We start from the raw sequence: 21,107 nt of genomic DNA, 5'->3' as shown, positions 1-21,107 counted from the left end.
TGTTAAAGTGCCAATGCTGTCGTCTCTAATCTAAGGGGTGAAACAGATGGGCCAAATAAAGCATTTTCCATCCAGTTTGAAGGTGAGGCATTTAGATGACACACACCTCCAAAGTGGGCAGAAACCGGACTGAAGCTGCACTCTGGGGCTAAAAACTGGAGCCAGGATTTTCTGATTTATCCTGGAAATTGCACAACTTTGACCCTACATATAAACGTGGCAACGTGAGAGCAGTTCTGAAGGAGCGATCTATCCTAACCCTAACTCTGCTGTTGTGTATAAGCAAACTGGTGCAAGTGCTCATTTAAAATAGATGGAGTCACCACACCTAAGCAACTGGGAAGGCAATGCAAAAAAGGGGGAGAGTGAAAGTGTGAAACCTCCAATAGATACAGGTACAACATACATAAAACAGACAGTCCAAGAGGGGGCATGGAGTGAAGGTGGTGAAGGGGGCATGTGGGGGGACCATGATTGTGCTTTGTCAGTGTTTTACTGGGCACACCAATGCTCCCTGTACTGTTGGAGGATTGCAGGTGCAACTGTGTGGCTGATCAAAGGGGTGGCCATACAATGGGATGGCATCTAGGCAGGAGCAGTTGCCAGCAGTGTTTGTGCAATGGTGCACATGTATGGTGGGGAGGCGACAAAAAATTACCTAGTCAAGCCGTGCGCATTCAGGCCACCTTGGAAGTGGTTGGTGCGGACAGTAGGGTTTTGACCTCCTACTGGAAAATACAGTTTCCAGATGCTTTTTCCTGCCCATCTGTTCCACTCTAAGAGATCTTTCGACTGTGCTACCCCCAATGACACTACAGCTGCTATCCAGTAGTTTCTTCTCACCATATTAAGGTGCTGAAGGACCTTATCACGCCATGGTTCTATGGCAACATAGTGAAATAGCGATTGCCCTACTGCATGGTCATTGGTGTTCTGATGTTGTCTTGTCGCAGCACCATCACAAATGTGCATTTTTGGACAATGGAAATAATCCATTAATGACCATATTTCATGCCACCAACAGCAGTTTTTTTGGTGCAGAACTCCACTCCCATTTCCTTCCTTGAGAATCCCATTATTGGCTGGGATGTTGATGAGTTAGGAGTGTGGTCAGCTAGACTTCCCCAGGAGATTTGTATAGAGAACCCACAGATTACTTCCAGTGCTTGGTTTGAGAAGATCACTCTCAGCTACAGCACCCTACTGAGTTGGCGTCACAATGTGAAGGTGCAGCAACGCCACGGTGGCAAGAAAATGGCTAAAATGACAAGTACACCCCACTGCACTTCAAATCAAAACTTCAAAACTAGGCAGTTTCATCTACACAAGAAGGAAAAATAGGTGGGGGGGGGGGGCATCTCACAAGAAAAGGTCTCTCCCAGCACCAGAGGCTAGCATGATGTCTTTCCGCTATAACACCACAGCAGCAAAACAAATAAAAGGAGCAACTGTGAAGCTGGGGGCAGGTAAGTGGAGGAAGCTGTGACACTGCTGAAGAGAAATCTGTGTGATATTACTGCAGAAAAGCGGCAACGTACAGTACAATTCAATATCCCATCTTCAAATGGCTGGAGCAGATTAACATGTCATAAAGGAGAAGTGTGTTGAGGCCCTAGTACAATTAGTCTGGCTCCTCAGCAAAAACCTGTCTAACTTGGGAGACCCTATCAAAAGCAATGCTAGCATGAGCAGAGCATAACTTCTTTCCTCCTGGGAGCATGCAATCCCACCACCAGGGAAAAGTAGCACCATAGTGGGAAAAATTGATTTCAAGGGCGCTAACCCCTCAGGCAATATTTCTGTTCTTTAAATTACTTGCACGTCTATTAGTATTCTTTGGCTATAATACCTTTTGATATTTAGTATTTCCCCCCACCCTTGACTGTGCATGACTCTCTACTCCTTTATTTACTTCTGTTGTTATTTCAATCACAAATCCAATCAGAAAGCATTTGAATTGCAAGAAACAGAAGCAGCCCAGAAGGCATTAATTTGGAAAAATAATGTGCTACCCAGAGGCTATTTAATTGTGATGAATTGCCAATACAGTATCATTAATTGTCTTCACTGTCTAGGCACACAGTGTCCAGGAAAAAAATAGTTATCAATTCTGAACATGCCAGACTTGATTCATTACAAATACAGTCATAATTAGAAGATTATCTGATACTTAAAAATGGCTTTAAAAATACTTTTCCCCCTTCCCTAACTAAATTATTTCCCTCTCTAAAGAAACATTCCCCATTTGAATGCTGTCTGTAGCCTTGCCATATATACTTCACTAAGTTCTGTGCATGAAAAAGATGAGGTTATATTACACACAGCCTTAGCGGAGACAGAATGTAAGGCCTTCACAATGCATAATTTATAGCAGACTACCAGTTCATATTCTTTGGGAGAAAAATGCATGAAGCAAAACCCTGAACCGTGTGATTGATAAAGTAAGGAACAAAGTTAACAGAAATCTTAAATCATCTACCAAAGACTTGAAGGTAAAATTCATGCAACAGCAAGTACCCAGCAGGCTACATCTAAGAGAGATAAACTAGGAATCAAAGCTGCTGACAGGGAATGGGAATATGAGAAGCTTTATATAACACTGGCTTCATCTGATGAACCTTCATCTTGTCTGTACCTAGGTCTTGGAGGTCATGTCCTGTATCAGGATGATAGGGTACAAATTAGTCATATTCTACTGGATTTGTAGTTCTGTGATCACCCTTCTGTGCAATATTTCACTGTGTTAAAACAGTGTAGAGGATTGAGGGGAAAGGGAATGAAGGCCTTTTCTTTCACAGTAATGTTGGTGCTCAGAATCAGCTTTTCCCAAGTTGCTTTTCCTTCCTGGGCAACAGGTGCACCAGATCATTATTTGCCCAACCTGGCTCTGCTCAGAACAGCTGAAGTGAGAGTTTAACAGGGTGCTGGGTAACCCTGCTATACTGGAGTGCCCTTTAGTGTTGCTATATACTGTATCTCTCCTAAGACAATAAGCATAAGAACTTTTTCCATGGAGGTTCCCTGAGGCTTTTCCACGGAGACAAAGCTCAGCTAATTATATATGAAAGGATTTCTACATGTGAAAGGGATCTAGGAGTCCTAGTAGACCACAACTTGAATGTGTCTTAACAGTGTGAGGTGGCAGCTAAAAAAGCCAATGCGATTCTAGGTTGCATCATGTCTAGATCAAGGGAAGTAATAGTGCCACCCTATTCTGCTTTGGTCCAGCCTCATCTGGAATGCTGTGCCCAGTTCTGGACTCCACAATTCAAAAAGGATGTTGAGAAGCTGGAGCATATCCAAAGGAGGGCAACCAAAATGGTGAAGGGTCTGGAAATCATGCCCTATGAGAAGTGGCTTGGAGAGTTGGATATGTTTAGCCTGGAAAAGAGAAGGTTAAAAGGTGATATGATAGCCCTGTTTAAATATTTGAAGGGATTCCATATTGAAGTTGGAGGAGGCTAGTTTTTTGCAGCTCCAGAAAATAGGACCTGGAGCAATGGATTCAAACAGTGGAACACACTCCCTCAGAGTATAGTGGAGTTGCCTTCTTTAGAGATCTTTAAACAGAGGCTGGATGGCCATCTGTCGGGGATGCTTTGATTGATCAGAGGTGCATGGCAAGGGGTTGGATTGAATTACCCTTGTCGTCTCTTCCAACTCTATGATTCTCACCATCTGCATCTTAGGCTCCTGCCACACTGCAGAATTGATGCAGTTTGACATGCCTTTAACTGTCATGGCTCTATCCTATTCTGGGAACTGTAGTTGTTCTGCTACCAGAGCTCTCTGATGGAGAAGGCTAAGTATCCCATAGTATTGAGCCATCGCAGTTAAAGCATTGTCAAACTGCATCAATTTTGCAAACTAGATGAAACCAGTGTAGCTAAGCACTTTCCCCTATAATAATAATAATAAATTTATTTATTGTGATCATTCCCAAAAGATCAAAGCGGTTTACAAAATTACTTAAAAACACATAAAATACATAAAGAATTTACATAAGCAAATAAATAAAATACTTAAACAGAACATAATACATGCAACTAAAATTCCATCCCTCATCCTTTAACTAAAACACAATCATCATTAAACGCTAAGAATTAAAAGAAGAAGTACTTTCCTCTCTCTTGCTTCCTTACAGTCTCTTCTGCCTGTACCAGATGCAGTTTGCAACGGAGGTTGGTGTTTATGTCACTCTTGCTTTTCTGGTCAATGGGCATGGTAAAGATGGCATGAGAGTGTGATGACTGAGTATTCATAGCTGTAGTGTTAGGAAGGATCTAATTAGGGGGAATTTCTGAATTTAGTTCAAATTGCTGAGAGGGAGGGTCCTAACAACACCCTTGCGAGGCCGTGTCCCGTGGTGTATATGAGAGGTCCCCAAGAATCCCTCAAGAGACGATGCTGAGACAGACTGCTCCAATTAAGTCTAAATATTTATTTAAAAGAGAACAAACACACAGCAAAGGGCACACTCATACACACATACACACAATGAAAGCAAGAGGGAAATTCGAGACAGAGTTGAGTGAGGCAAATCAAAATACTTCCAAAGGCTTCTCCGGGAACCAGATGTAGATGATGAAATGATACGGCCGCCAAAGCGTGGGGGGAAATAGCCAAGGGAGCTAAAATCAGAGTTTGGTCTGACATGAAGCCAGGCTGTATTCTGAGTATAGCACATCGATGATGTGTGCTGGACTGAGGTTTATATAGGCAAATTCTAGCCTCTGGCAATGAGCTTAATGGCTTAGCTGCAGCCAAGACAAAGGGGGCAAAGACCTGGATGAAGAATAGTCTTAGTCAATGCACTTGGATCTGAACACAATCAGGGAAGGCAAACAGATGAATGGGTGGCCATTGAATTAATCACTGGGCCATCAAGTGTGAAGCTGAAAGTATTGTGTTGGTTTTTGGAGGAGATGTTTTTTTCTTGTCTAGCAGCTCCCAAACTTTCTCTAGGGCTCCTGCCCCTCCTTTGCAAGCTGCCTGTTATCAAGTTTGGATTTTAATAAAATGTTGGAATAAGTGGATGTTGTTTAAATTCTACATTCCAAACATGGTTAACATGCAGAAATAACACTAGAGCATGGTTAAAGGACATCATGAATAATACTATTTATTTATTTATTTATTTTATATCCCACATTTCTCCCCAGAGGGACCCAAATAAAGAAATAAATAAATAAATAAATAAATAACAATATTTATATAAATATAAATAAATAAATAACTCTCTCTATAATATAAATAAAATTATTAATATATAAATGTAAATAAATAAATATAAATAAATATAATATAAATATATATAAAATTTTATATAAAATACAAATATAAATAAATATAAGTAAATAAATTTATATAAACATACAAAATATGTAATTATAAATATATAAATATAAATACATAAATGTATAGAAATATTAATAAAAAATAAATAGATAGATTATAAGCCTGAGGGCAGGGAACCATCTAACTAAAAGATTGTATGTACAGCGCTGTGTAAACTTACAGCTCTATATAAATAAAGGTTAATAATAAGAATAATAATAATCTAGATATAAATAAATTTATAATATATATGAATATAAATAAATAAATGTATATAAATATAAATAAATATAAATTTATATAATATAAATAATATATATGTATATATATATATGTGTGTGTGTATATATATATATATATATATATGATGGCTTGCATACAAAAATGTTTAACGTTGTTATAAAAATTCAAACAATTAAAACGCCTCTCTCTATCACACAAAACATACACAACATAAAATACCAAAACCACACAAAACATACACAACATAAAATACCAAAATCACACAAAAGATACACAAGTGAACCACAGAGACTGTTGGCACTGGTCCCCCCCCTCCCACCTCCAAGGGGGAAAGAAAGCATTGCTTTGTTTTGGTGGCAGAAGGAATGCTGGGAAGTGTAGTTTCCATTGTGGCACCAGAGCTCCTTCTCTCTCTCTGTCTGTGACAGAGAATGCCTCCCAAAACTACAAAACAGAGGGGACCCTGGGAAGTGTAGTTTACATTGTGTTACAGACAGTGTCCTCAAAGTGGCGTGTTGGGGGGGGGGGACCATAAGGAAAGGAGTAGAGAGGGGCTGAGGAGGAGGAGGCGGGAGTCGACAAAATGGCGGCTCCTCCTCTTCCTCCCTGTCAGCCCTGACGCCAGCAGCGAGGCCAGTGGCCACGTTGACACACACCGAGGAGGAGGAGGAGGAGGAGGAGGAAGTGCGTCCATAGAGAGGCACTGCTGCTGCTGCCGCCACCGGGTTCTGGATCTCTCCAGCAGGAGCCATGTCCTCGCCGCCCAAAGGGAAAGCAGAGACCAAGGCTGGACACCCTCCCGCTGGTACGGCTCCCTCCGCCGCTGCCTTCTTTCTCAGCCAGGCCTCTTCTTTCAGGGGAGTTGGGATCATGGAGGAGAGGGAGAGAAGAAGTGGGCAAGTCCCCAAGTTTGGAAGCAGAGCACACTCTTGGGATGCATGGCTTTTAATGGCGGTGGTTGTTGTTGTTGTGTGGCCTCAAGTCCTTAACCCCAGGGCGACCCTATGGTTGAGGTTTCCTTGGCAAGAGTTGTTCAGCTTTGTTGCTCTAGTCTTTCTGCTTTTGCTTTCCTCCTCTGAGTGGGGTTTCTATATGAGCCAGGATTCGAACCCCCGACACGAACAAGGTCCAAAACACACTGCAAAAATAACCCGCTTTGAGACCGCTTTAACTGCCCTGGCTCAATGCTAGGGGATTCTGGGAACTGTAGTCACGTGAGACATTGAGCCTTCTCTGTCAGAGGGCTCTGGTGCCACAATAGACTACACTTCCCAGGGTTCCCTAGCACTGAGCCAGGGCAGTTAAAGCGGCCTCAAAGCGGGTTATTTTTGCAGTGGGTTTTGGACCACAAAGCACTAGTACAGAGGAACTAAAGGTTTGGTTTTGTTTGGACACACAGATCAAAGAAGTGGGTGGTTTATAGCAAAGGAGAACATTTAATAATAAATAAATAATAATAATAATAATAATCTTATCTGCACATCGCAATCGGGGGGCTGTTTACATCATTAAAATACACAATCCATATCCTCCAATCCTACAACCCTTTAAAATGCCATTAAACAATTAACAGTATAAAACACAGCTTAAAATAATACACAATAAAATAATAACAGTAGATACAGCGAAAGAGTTATTATTCTTATTTTATTATTGTTTAGTATCTATAATAGGTTTATTTATATTTATATCCCGCCTTTCCAGAAAGGATCGAGGCCGGTTACCAGAAAACACAGAAACAAATGCATAACATACACAACTAAAATGTATATATTCCCCCTTATCCCTTACCTTAACTAAAATGTATGATTTGGGATGCAGCCCCTGTGGAAAGAAGGGGCAAAAGAAGGGACTTTTTAAGGGGACTCCACATAAGGATCTTTCTGACTGCCCACAATCTCTAGCATTGCGGAGAGTGAGTCGCTAAAAACCTACTAAAACTCTTGATAATTCCTCCGTTTACTTGCCCCGGTATCTTTACTTTGGGTGCCTAAGCTGTATGTGTTTATTATTTGTTTTGTTTATTTAGACTATGCTCATTTCTCCACATTTGCGGATTTGACTTTTGAGGATTTGACTATGCACGGATTGTATGATATGTTCTCTCTAGGAATATCTAGGTCCTCCAATGCAGCTCTGTGGTCAACTTTAACCAAAAGTCACTCTAAAGGACCTAGAGATCCTAGAGAGAACACTCCACTAGGCATTTGTAGCTCCTCCAGTGCAATTCTGTGGTCAATGTCTAGCAGATGTGGACCAAAAAAGTTGCACTGGAGGACCTAGAGATTCCTAGAGAGGTGTCCTCTCAGGTAATTTGAGGTTTTTCCACATTCATGGGGGTCCTGTGCCCCTAAACCCAGCGAAGGTGGAGCAACATGTGTATTTGTACCCTGCCCTTCACCATCATCATCATCATCATCATTTATTTATTTACATCCCACCTTTCTCCCTTATAGGGACTCAAGGCAGCTAGCAACATTTTAAACAGCACATGTTAAGAACAATGCAAAGCATTAAAATGTAGATACCAGGATTTTAAAAACAAACAAACTTTTTAAAAATGTTAAAACATTTTTAAAATTTAAAATCGACACCTCATGGGGTCTATTTCTCCTGTATCGTTTTGGTTCATTTAATCATCAACTTTTCTCTGAGAGAGTGTGCCACAAAGGCTCTCAGAGTGGTTCACAGATGTCTAATTTGACAGTTCCCTCTTTCTAAGTGTTCCACTGAAGTTTTAAGTTACTTCAGTGCTAGAAGTTTGGGGACTGAAGGAAAAATTAATGGTCTCAATTTTTATTGGGAAGGGGGAGCAGCACCCTCATTTGTAGCTACGTTGCTGAATAGTTTTGTTGTTGTGTGCCTTCAAGTCATTTGCAACTTATGGCGACCCTAAGGCAAACCTATCATGGGGTTTTCTTGGCAAGTTTCTTCAGAGGGGCTTTGCCATGGCCTCTCTCTGAGGCTGAGAGAGTGTGACTTGCCCAAGATCACACAGTGGGTTTCATGGCCGAGCCAGGATTCAAACCCTGGTCTCCAGAGTCCTAGCTCAATGCTGAAACCACTATGGCACACTGGAATAGAGTTTCAGGTTGAATAAACCATAAGGTGTCAATCCTGTGTTTGCTGATTTTGAGAAAGAGGAGATAAATTTTGTTGGATTGCATGGGTCTTAACATCCAGCCATACTGCAGCAATAAAACAGTTTAACACTGCTGTTAATTTTCATGGCTCCATGGTGTGGGATTCTGTGGTTTGTAGTTTGGTGGAGCACCAGAGTTCCTTGACAGGGAAGGCTAAATAACTCACAAAGCTACAAATCCCGGGATCTCATAGCATTGAGCCATGGCTGTTAAAGTGGTGTGAAACTGTTTTATTTCTGCAGTGTGGCAGCAGCACTTAGGAAGGATTGTACAGGGAGATATTTCCCAGTTTCCTTCTCATAAGCACTCCAATAGGTGCTCTGCCATCTGCTTTTAAAATAACAAAAATAGTTTTCCCTTTCAGCTGACATATATCTGCACTACATGGAGAGCTGAAAACCGCCTTGTAAGTCAGGCTTGCCTTTCCCCACCCTTTTCTAGTTGGCTTGTTGTTTAAGTTGGACACGTTTTGCCAACGTGTACAAAAAGGCTGAACACCTCCATGGTCCTTCACAAGGCCTGTGGTCCTTTCCCACTACATAATTACAACCGAGTTATTCCACTTTAACCACCTTGGTTCCTACGAAATTCTGGAATTTGTAGTTGGTTGTTACACACTTTCAAATATGACTTATGCTGATCCTATCAAAAGGTTTTCTTGGTGAGATTTCTTCTGAGGAGGTTTGCGGTTGCCTTCCTCTAAGGGTGAGAGTGTGTGTGAAATGCCTAAACGGGTTTCCAGGCCTAAGAGAGGATTTCAACCCGGGTCTCCTACAATCCTACTCCACTACTCAAATCACTATGCTGCGCTTGGTCAATCTGCAGTTCAAGGGTGATTCAGATGGTGAAAATAATCCAGGTAGAATATTTCAAACACATTTCGAATGCATCAGATTAATGGTTTTTTTGTGGGGGTTGGGGGAGAAGGTGCCAAAAAACCACTAAACCTGGGATCATAAATGTTGAGGATTTTTCCGAGGTTTTCTAAAAGATTCAAATTCTCAGCAGTGTGAATAACCGATGCAAAAACTCGGGATAAAACTCTGCATGCCTTGAACGTGTTTCAAATACATTTGCATCATCAACTCTCAATCTTCATTCGAGCGCTGACACGTATGACCAACCAAACTCGCAGAGGCGCACATAGATGAAGTTCCATAGTGTGAACAACAAACCCAGAATATGTGAGTGGGATTATTTGCATGGTTGTGCTAAAAACAACAACATGTGAATGACCCTTAGGACAGTTTAGAATTCCCAGCCACTAACTTACAAATCTCAGGCTTCCATAGGAGGCAGCTATGTGGCACTTGTAGCAGAATCATAGCACTATAATTGTGTATGAAAGGGCCCCTTAGGAAGGCCAAAAGACAGGTGGGGGGGGGGTTGTTGTGTCTGACGGGTCCATAGTCCAGAGAACCATTGGAACGTGGTTCAGATGCCATAGCATATAATTGAGACAATTGTGGTATTCAATACTAAAACACCACAATTGCTGCATACCTTCAAGTTATTTCTAACTTATGGTGACCCAAGGCAAACCTATCATGGGGTTTCTTTAGCAAGGTTTGTTCAGAGGGGTTTTTTGCCATTACCTTCCTCTGAGGCTGAGAGAGTGTGGCATGCCCAAGGCCATCCAGTCGGTTTTCATGGCCGAATCAGGATTCATACCCTGATCTCTAGAGTCCCAGTCCAACACTCAAATTTCTACACCATTCTGGCTTCCCATAATACCAGATACTAGTATGTATTTTTATTTTTAAAATATGCAGCTTGGTTCTATGCCTATCTTATTTGTAAATTAATATTGCTCTTTCAGTGAGATTTGCTGCCAGATTAACATGTAAAAGGTTGCAGCAGTGTACCCCATTGCTGTCAACCCATTCAGAATTTTGTCCCACTGAGTTCTCTGGGTCTTTTATCTTTAAGTAGACTGCAATCCAGTGCATGCTTTTTAACTACCTTCTCTGCAGTAGGAGCACCTGAAGCGACATCCAGTATAATAACACAGTAAAATACAATAAAAATTAACAGCAACAAAAATAATTGATCAGTACTCTCCGATCTTGCTTGGCGCATAACAAATTCTTGATCTTGATTGATCGTTGCTCTCAGTTTTTGAAAATCTTGCTTAATTTTCAGCAGTCAAATAAAAAATTTAGTAGCAAAATTTTCAATAGTGTGATGAAACAAAAAAAACACCATCACCCTTAGCAACCGGAGTGTAATTAGTTTATGTTCACATATTGATTAACCTTTCTGTCAAACTTCTACATTTGTTCAAAGTAAAGTCTAAGCAACTTTTGTGCTGTTGGGCTCTTGGTGAACATGGCGCTCTTTTCAAGTTGTCATGTTTGCAAACTCCTCTGAGCTGAGAAATCACCAATGAAGAACAAGAACAGCACTTCTCTTCATTTGACTTTTCTTCCTGTCCTTCAGATGTATTGATCACTTTCAATCAGTACACATCTTAATGCTCTTAATTTTTTTTTTACTTTGCCAACTTTATTCAGTTTGTTACCTACCTGCACAAGCCTTCTCATGTCTTGCAGAGTGGTATTTTAATATTTTTAAACTTCTTATGTAATGGTGCCAGTGTATACATTGGGCGAGGAATAATTGCTATTGGATTAACTTTCCCCATTGTTCACTGTTGACTATACTGTCTGAGGGTTGCTATAGTATAATGTTTGGTGGGTGCTGTGTTCCCCGTTCATCATATCAATAATCATAATAACAAGAATGTTGTGTTACTGCTTTGATCAAGGTTGAGGGATATGTGGCCTCCCAGATGTTATTGGACTGTAACTTCCAACAGGCCTAAGCAGCATAGTCAGTGATGAGCAATGATGGAAGATGCAGCCCAGCAATGTTGGGGGCCACAGGTTTCTCCTTTGACACTTAAGAGTCTCATAAATCTAAGGTTATGAAGGCTGAGGCACTGAAGACTGGTACACAGGAAGCTTTGTGCTGTCAGATCATTTGTCTGTCTAGGTCAGTACTGTATACAGCCTTTCCCCAGTGTTGGGCTGCTACTCCTAGTATCCACAGTCAGTCTGACTTGCAGCCGTGCATGATGGGCATTGTCACTCAAAGGCTGTGGAGACCACCAAATTGGGGAAGTCTGGTCTATTCTGATTAGCGCTGGCTGTCCAGGTTTTCAGGCAAGGAATCCAGGAGCCTTTTCACACTACACAATTATAGCACAATGATTCCACTTCATTTGTTGTGGCAATATCCTATGGGATCCTGGGATTTGTAGTTGAGAGGGAAGTATTCAGTAGTCTCAGTCAGAGAGCTCTAGTGCCTAGCCAAACTACAAATCCCAGAATCCGTAGGTCGTAGCCATGATAGTTAATGTGGAATCAAAATGCTACTACTAGTGCAAAAGGGCACTGGGAGATCCTGGGGAGTAAGCTGAGGCTTTGTTTATAAGAAGCATGTGTTCTGTCTGCTGTTGCCATATGGTATACTGCTGTTGGAAGGCAAAACAGCAACTCAGGCTCACTCTTCTGTAGTAAAATATATGCTCATACTCTCTCCCTCTTAGTAAAATGGAAGCTCAAGGGTTTTCTGGAGCCCTCTCCCTTTTTAGTATTTCAGTTACCAGAAGTAATAGGTGCTAGAATCATCCCTGCAGTGTAATGCTGGGCTGAGCAAGACAAGATCCCTGCTGTTAAAATAACTCTTTCAGTAACTTTTGATCCTAAGGATCTTTGTGCTTTGCAGTAGCCTCTCTTGAGGCATGTGGGTTTTAAATTACACTGAAGAACAACAATTGAAAACAGGAACAATAAAAAGTGCACAGCTGGAGTGCAATATGCTCCTACATCTCCAAAGGCAGTGGAATAAAATCAGTGTATAATGCAGATATAACAAATGTTAACTAAACATAATTTCTGACTTTCTTGAGGGTTGTGTGTTTTGGAAGTGTATCAAGAAGTCATGGCTAGTATATAGAAGATAGGGCAAAACACAAGAGAATATCTGGAAATCCTGTGTCTTTGCCAGCTTATTATTTAATTAGTCTGCCTCTGCTAATGTCTTGGCTTCAAAAACTTTTACATTGTTTATTTCTTTTAGCTGAACTTTGGTATTTGGCTTTCTGGCAATGTATTTATTATTTCATATATCATTCTGGCAATGTATTTACTCCACCCCAAGCCTCCCTTCATATAGAAGATTGGGGATCAGGGGAAGTGAGAAGCTCAGCTGAAATGTTTTCTCTGTTTTGGTAGTTTTCTATACGCAGGGAGATTAAAAATATAATAAAAGGAAGGAGCATGCAAATATGCCACTCTCTGCTAGGGTCAGTTCAGATGTAGCTTTTACTTTGTAAGTGTTGATTATGTGAGGTGGTTTTACTGTTTGTATTAGCTAGCACAGGTTCAAGAGTCATGTCACTATGACCTACTACAGACCTGCAAGGCAGACTGAGGACTTGCATGATGCCTTCCTGGAACAGATGACCAAACATTTAGAAAGGAGAAATGTAGTAACAATGGGTGATTTCAACTGTCCTGATATTTGTAGGAAGCCAAATACTGCAAAGAATATATGGTCAACAAATTAGTCACTTGCTTTTCAGACAGTTTTATTGTCCAGATAGTGGAAGAGGCAACAAGAAGATCAGCTATTTTACATCTGATCCTAACCAACAGTGGTGATCTGGTAAATGGGGTGGAAGTGGTAGTATCCTTAAGTGAGAGCAATCATGTTCTCCTGGAGTTTGTTGTACAGTGGAAAAGGGAAGCCAAGAGTAGTCAGACACACATTCTAGACTTTAAGAAAGCTGATTTCAGTAAACATGAGGAAATACTGCATGTGCTCCCATGGTCAGGAATACTAAAAGAAAAGGGAGTTCATGATGGATGGGAATTTCTTAAAAGTGAAATATTGAATGCACAATTTAATGTACAGTTCTAATGAGGAGGAGAAATGGAAGGTGTCTAAAGAAACTAGTCTAAAGAATTCACAACAGATATAAAATTTAAAAGGGGCAGGTACAAGAAATGGAAAAAGAGGGAAATCACTACAGAGGAATTCGAACAAAGAGCCAGCACTTTTCAGGATAAAGTCAGAAAAGCTAAAGAACAGAACAAGGTAAGGCTAGCTGGAGAGGTTAAAACAGTAAAGGGGGCTCTCAGGGCTTATATCTATAGCAAAAGAAAAAAACAAGGAAATGGGTCACTGTGGAAAAGTTGTCAAAATACTAACAGGGACTAAAGAAAAGACAGAACTAGTCAACACATTGTTTGTCTCAGTCTTCTCTGAAAAGGAGAAAGTGCTTGACCTGGTGTAGATGATGCAGTTGAGAAGAAGCAGCACAATAGGTAAAGCGGTAGTACAGGAATACTTGGCTACTCTAAACAAATTCACATGTCCAGATCCAGATGAATTACATCCAAGGATATGAAAAGAACTGACAAAAATAATATCAGAACCACTGTCAATAATTGAGAATTCCTGGAGAACCAGAGTGGTCCCAGCAGACTAGAGGAAGGCAAATGTTGTCCTCTTCTTCAGAAAGGGAAAAAAGAGGACCCAGACAATTACTGCCCAATCAGCCTGACATCTGTACCAGAAAAGATTCTAGATTAGATAATTAAACAAACAGTCTGTTAGCAATTAGAAAGGAATGCCATGATCACTAAAAGTCAACATGGGTTTCTCAAAAGCAAGCCATGCCAGACTAATCTTCTCTCTCATTTTCTCTCTCTCTCTCTCTCTCTCTCTCTCTCTCTCTGGATAGCATTACAAGCTTGGCAGGTGAAGGGAATACTGTGATTATAGCATATCTTCATTTCAGTAAGGCCTTTGACAAGGTTCCCCATGATAATCTTGCAAACAACCTAGTAAAATGTGGGCTACAAAATGCTACTATTAGGTGTATTTGTAAATTGTTGACCAACCAAACCAAGGGGTGTTCATCCATGGCTCCTCTTCATCTTGGAGATAAATGACTAGCAGGGTGCCACAGAGTCCTGTCCTGGGCCCAGTGCTGTTCAACATTTTTTTAAGTGACTTAGACGATGGAAAGGAGGACATGCTTAACAAATTGCAGATGAGGGGTAGCTGATACCCAAGAGGACAGGAACAGAATTCAAAATGACTGAAACAGTTTAAAGAACTGGGTCAAAACTAATAAAATGAATTTCATCAACAGGGAAACATGTAACGTATTACACACTTAAGCAGTAAAAATGCAATATACAGATATAGGATGGGGGACACCTGGCTTGGCAATAGTACATGTGAAAGGGATCTAGGAGTCATAGTAGGCCACAAGCTGAACATGAGAGATCAGTTTGATGAAGCAGCCAGAAAAACCCAATGCAGTGCAATTCTAGGCTGCATCAACAGGAATATGGTCTAGATCAAAGAAAGCAATTGTATCACTTTATTCTACTTTGGATAGGCCTCATGTAGAATACTGTTTGGGGCATCACAGTTCAAGAAGAATATTGACAAGCTGGAACATGTCCAGAGGAGGGCAACTGAGACAGTGAAAGATCTGGAAACCATGCTCTATGAGAAGCAGCATAGGGGCCTGGGTATGTTACGACTAGACATTAATGTCAAAGGAAAACCTTTACCTACACACACACACAACAACAACAACAACAAGCAAAGTTTAATTTGGTATATTATATAAGGGCCATCATTTTACTATGCTATTGTATTGAGCATCCAAAAGTTTTGGTATCCACGGGGGATCCTGGAACCAAATCCAGCAGATACCAAAGGTCTACTGTATAGGAAAATAGATTCCATCTAAACATTAAGAAGAAATTTCTGATGGTAAGAGCTGTTTGACAGTGGAATACATTGTCTCATAGGTGGGATACAAACTGCCGCTTTGTGGCGCTTCCCTGCCGCCGCCGTTTGCTCCGCGCAGGAGCTGCAGCAGCCAAACCGCGCGGCTCCCGCGCGGAGCAAAAAAGAAGCTCCAAAATGGAGCTTCTTTCGGAGTCGCGTTTGCGACGTAGCGAGGCGCCAGGGGCGCACTCACTACGTCACAAAGGACGCGACACGTCTGGACGCTATGCGTCCAGTACGTAAAGATGGCGGCGCCCATGTGGAAGGGGCGCCGCCATCTTGTACGTATAGGATACGTACTAGGGTTAGGGGGGTGCGGAAGCACCGCCCCTTCCTAACCCTAGTACGTATCCTATACATACTATATGGCGGTTTGTATCCCGCCATAGTGTGGTGGAGTCTCATTCCTTGGAGGCTTTTAAACAGAGGCTGGATAGCTATCTGTTGGGAGTGCTTTGATTGTGTGTTCCTGCATGGCAGGGGGATGGCCCTTCTGGTCTCTTCCAACTCTATGATTCAGTGAACTTATGGTGCTCTGCTCTGCACTGCTCTGTAAGTCTGGTAGTTGATTCTTCATTTCTTCATGGCAAGAGAGGCTTATTTAAACCACTCAGTTAAGTGTATTGATAACTTTTGTTCAGCATTGGTTTCCAAATGAACACTTGACCTGAAATAATCATCTGGTGATTATCTTGGGAAATAACCGATCTGAAACTAATTTATAGTCTGTATTGCACTGTCATGTCCTGTGCCCCTACCAGTTGTTTTCTTTTCCCTAGATGCAGGGTGTGCCTTCCCAGCAGTCTTGCATCAGCTGAATCGAGCACACAACTGGATGCGTTTAAACTCCACTGATTTCAGTGAGATTTAAATGTTCATAATTGTGCAGTGAATTGTGATGCTCATTTGCAAAGAGGAAAAGTAACAAGAAAACTAGCTTGAATATGATTTCCAGTCCACTCAGAAGAACAGGCAGCTATAAGCATAAAAAGACATTTATTAAAATCACAATTCTCAGTAGATGAACAGTCATGACTCCCTCTAGTTTTAAAAAAAAATATATGCGCCTATCTGTCTAAAAATAGTTAATGTACATTGAGACAGATCCTAAGAGGATGATGCTTCTACAGTGCTGAACAAGATCTTGAAATCTAGATAAATACTTGCAAAAGTGGAAGAATTTTTTCTAATAAACATTTATTTTACGCACACACACCTATGTATTATATATATATATATATATATATATATATATATATATGAGAGACACACTGTATCAAGGATCTCACAATAACACAGTAGAATCAGTTTAGAACAGTATAAAATGATATAGATAATTTCAAAAGACTAAAAGCATATTAAACCAGTTAATACCTAAAACAAGAACAGTTAAAACAAGTTAAAATAATGTAAACTATAATATGTGCAATTTGAATGAAATCCAGAAAGCCAGTTTTTGAAAGCCCCTCCAACAGACCTCCGTTCTCAGGCAGGCATATACAGAGAGATGTGCTCCTACATGCATCATGGTTGTGTAAAGGTACCAATCAGGAGAAACAAACAAACTAAGTCCATGATCCAAGATGGCTTTTTATTTTGCATGCAAATGAACACAGGGGAATCATTTCTACCAAACTGTGCCACAGGACAAAGCGTAGAGCAGCCCTTTATACAAAAGACAGTGCTTAAGCTTCGGGCACCCTCCTTCTGAACTTTCAATAACCCAAGTTAAAAAAGTGTGTTCTTAACATTTAATGAGGATGAAACTCTATGTCTTATCATTTGGCACCGAAAACTGATTTATCTCCCTCCCTGTCTGGGTCAGCTTGGCCTTGACTTTGCAGGTGCACTGTCATCGTGCCAAAACTCAGAAAGGGGAAGGTGGGGAGAGAAAGTAAGGAGTAGAAGGGGGGGCAACCCAGCCAAAGGAAGAGCAGCGAGAGAGGGGGGGGGTATCAAACCCTAACAGTTGCAAGCCATTCAGGGCTTTAAATGTTGTCACCAACACCTTGAATTCAGACCAGAGGTATATTGACAACCAATGCAGTACTTAAAACTAAAATTCAGTAGGTGGTGACCAGAAAGTTTTTTCTCATGCACAGGGTGATTTACACCTATTAAACATCTGTGTTCTCACATAAAATCTGCAAAATAGTCAGGGACACAGGGCCTCTGTGAAAATGGGGGAAATGTGAATATCTCTCTGCCCCCAAACTGTATTTCTTATTGTTGTTAACTGCCTTTGAGTCATCCCTGACTCATGGCGACTCATGTCAATTTCCACTGCACTTATTAGATTGTCCCTCGCAACCTGGAATTTAAACGTTTGGGAGTCTGTCTTTCTACATCCCAGCGACATCATTGCCAGCTAAATACAATTTACACACTTGGTGGAAAAACAGTGTTTCTGATATGGATTTTAAGCATCTTCATTTGATTCCCAAGGAAGCAGTATCTCCAGAAACAGCTTTAAGAATTTGATTACTCTTAAACTGGGTTACCACTGCATTTTTCTGTTAAACTCATTGTAGCAATTTGATTCAGTGGGAGTGAAGCTGAATAGAGCCAAAACTCTAAATTCAATTTTTGAGAACTGTGAAGAAAGAGACTGAGATAATAGCAAGGCTATACGGGAAATCTTTTTCGTTTTGGTACTCTTTATAGTAAGCTTTGCATTAGCTTCAGCAGTGCATCTAAAAGGTTTGGGGCTATGCAATTTTCCATAGGGACTGGGCCATCACATGCTCTTGCTGTTAGTATGCCTCTTCTAGGAAATGAAAAGCCATCGTTGCATTTATTTTATATTCTCAAAGAGCACAGTGACAATTTTAGTTTTGCTTCTGTATACGATGCACACAATTGAACAATGAAGCGTTGTTGGGGCAATGTTCATTCCAAAGTCTGGTATATTTAGATAATCAGAAAAGTGTACCCCAACTCCAGTGACAGTTCTGCAGATCTTCTCAGATTAACTTACCAAATGACACAGCATTCATTTCTAAAGTTTCGTGTGCTTTTTGTTTTAATATGTTTTGCTTATCACCACCCACCATAACTGTCAGTCTCCCCCTTTCTTATTTTTTTTATCACAGTCAAGGCTGGTGGAATGAGAATTGTGCAGAAACACCCGCATGCTGCAGATGCCAAAGAGGAGAAAGATAAGGATGAACAGGACTGGGAAAGCGGCACCAGGTGAAGGCACACCCATCATATCTTATAAATGAGAGATAAGCTTACTCTGTTCTAGCTATGCGCTGGCTTGTGAAAATAATCAAGTTTAATGAACAAGAGTGACAGCGGTCTTTAGTTAAACCACAGTCATTTCTGTTCTCTGATGGCTGATCTGTGAGTATTTCACAATTCCTGATAAGAAATCTGGACTGAATTGGAATATGGATGTGGGCAAAACCTGGAGTGGAGTAGAGGAAATCATGGGGAATGATTTGGTCAGGGTGGCCATGTGTTTTCCTATTTGTTTATTTTGGCCTTCTTATGTCTCTTGAATAGTAGTAGGAGCCACATCAGCTGGCTCAGTATGGAAAGCTGATGTCTGTGGGGAAGGAAGTTAGTTGGATAGCTCCATGCCTGTTATATTGGGACACTGAGAATGTATCCCAGGAACAGCCAATTCTGCAGACAAAGAGAGAGAGACATCTTATAATTCATCTGAAATAGTTCTGTTATGAACACACAACTTATTAGGTACTTCACAGAATATGCTTGACTTTAGGAATGGGTGTAGTGTGGTCTGTGAGCTGCCTGTAGCTTCTTGTATTTTTTTGCCCCAGATATCCCCCAATTGGCATAGGGAAGAATTGTACAACTTTTTTTGCCCCCTTTGGACCATTTTACACCCAGGAGATGCCTGTTTTGCCTGCAGGACATAACTTAAACATTGATTTGTGGGTCACTTCTTGTAAAAAGGCCTCCCCTGAGTGTAAAATGGTCCAGAAAAAAAGGCATGCATCCCTAGAGGACATTGGAGACGTTTATAAACAAAAATTATTTGGATTTTTTTTATGTGAGCAGGTTACAATGGAGGTTGCATCTCTCTAGGGTATCCTGGGAGTCCCCAAATCCTGACATGTGCTCACCCTGCTTTAACAGAAAATATGCAGGAAAGAAAGGAATGAAATCAGTTTATAAGTGTCTTAATTATTTCACCTGGAGTCTGAGCAGAAACCATCTGCACATGAGAAGAGACCAACTGTTATGTACAGGTATATCTTAGTTAATGAAGTAGATGTTTTCCTGTGCATTCTTTGACAGAAAGTTGGTACCAGAGACAGAAATAACATGGAAAGAACAGGGGTTGGTTCCTACATCACAATGAAGAAGGGATATCAAGAAGTTTCAGCAAATGCTTTATAAAAAATTAACAGTATTCAAATATGAGCTGAAACAGCCAGGTCAGGTAATCCTTGCATAAGTAAACAAAAACATATGAACCTTCTAGAAACTACTTGAAAGCTTCTTCTAAAATCTATCCTGGAACGATTGTTTCTTTCACCTGCCTCCACTTTTGTTATGATTTCCATTTTGCTGGCATAAATTTACAAAAGGGGTGTTTTGCTTTGTTTTTTAATTTGTTGGGGTAGCTGATAAAGCAGGCTAATCTGCTGTCCCCTTTTCTCACTGTTTTGCTGTTCACACATGCTCACTAAGGGGACTGCTCCTGTTTTTGTTTGCTTGTTGAGGCAGGCACATAACAGCAGCAACAGTAGGATCTGCCAGAGTTGAATCCCATTCTTTCCTAGCTAAAGCTTTATTGTATTGTCTGCTGCACACATGCTGCTGCAATTCAGCACCAAGAGTCTATATTTCTGTAACCCTCCTTCACCATCATTCCAATGTGGGTGCTGCTAAAAAATCCTCCAGCTAGACAGAGGACAAGAAAGAATGGGCTGAACAATTGTAAAATGACTTCATAAAAAGAGTTTCTTTGCCAGGAGCTTTGTTAACTTATGTATGCCTGTATTCAGTTCTTCAGTTAGAATTAAAGTGGAATTGATTAGTTAGTTTGTTCATGACTCATTATGCTAGAACCATATTAATTATATTCTGATTACTCTGATAGGAACAGAGTGGGAAAATAATTTAGATAATTTCTGTACTATTTCCATTTTTTTAAAAAAACTTTAAAATCATAATAAAATAAGAATTATAAAATAATAAGTGTGAAAAGAAAATGTTGTGAACAAACTATAGTATCCTTTCTCTCACATCTGAATTGTAGCATCCGAAGTTTTACATATGAAAATCATAAGCTGAAGAACATAAAAGCAGATTGCACGGTATAAAATATTTTTTAAATAGGCTTAATTCTTCTTCTCAACAAAGGCTTAATTGAGGCAAGGATTAGGAACATGTGGCCTTCCAGATATCTTCAGATTGCAAACTCCATAATTCAACATTGTTTATGCTGGTTAGTACTGATAGAAGCTGCAGTCCAACAATATCTGTAGAGGGCCACACATTCCCCATACCTGGCCTAAAATGAGAATCCTGCTGGATCTGACCAAGGGTCTGATCCAGCATCTTCTTTCCTCTAGTGGCCAGTCATGT

General features: G+C 40.6%; 1 protein-coding gene across 1 annotated transcript in view; it reads left to right on the top strand.

The window, feature by feature from the left end:
* Positions 1-6,034: 6,034 nt before the first annotated feature.
* The window catches only part of DAP (death associated protein), a 66,601-nt gene continuing 51,528 nt past the window's right edge, over positions 6,035-21,107 (top strand). Inside the window, exons 1-2 of the mRNA XM_089516449.1 lie at positions 6,035-6,385; positions 18,635-18,734. Of these exons, the coding sequence (XP_089372575.1) occupies positions 6,331-6,385; positions 18,635-18,734 (155 nt within the window). The 5' untranslated portion in view covers positions 6,035-6,330. The remainder of the gene's footprint in view (positions 6,386-18,634; positions 18,735-21,107) is intronic.

This window comes from Sceloporus occidentalis, unplaced genomic scaffold (assembly GCF_023333645.1).
Source record: "Sceloporus occidentalis isolate IW3139 unplaced genomic scaffold, rSceOcc1.0.p SCAF_3, whole genome shotgun sequence".
Taxonomy (NCBI): domain Eukaryota; kingdom Metazoa; phylum Chordata; class Lepidosauria; order Squamata; family Phrynosomatidae; genus Sceloporus; species Sceloporus occidentalis.
Note: the sequence above shows the minus strand (reverse complement) of the source record. Positions and strands in the feature narration are given on the sequence as shown.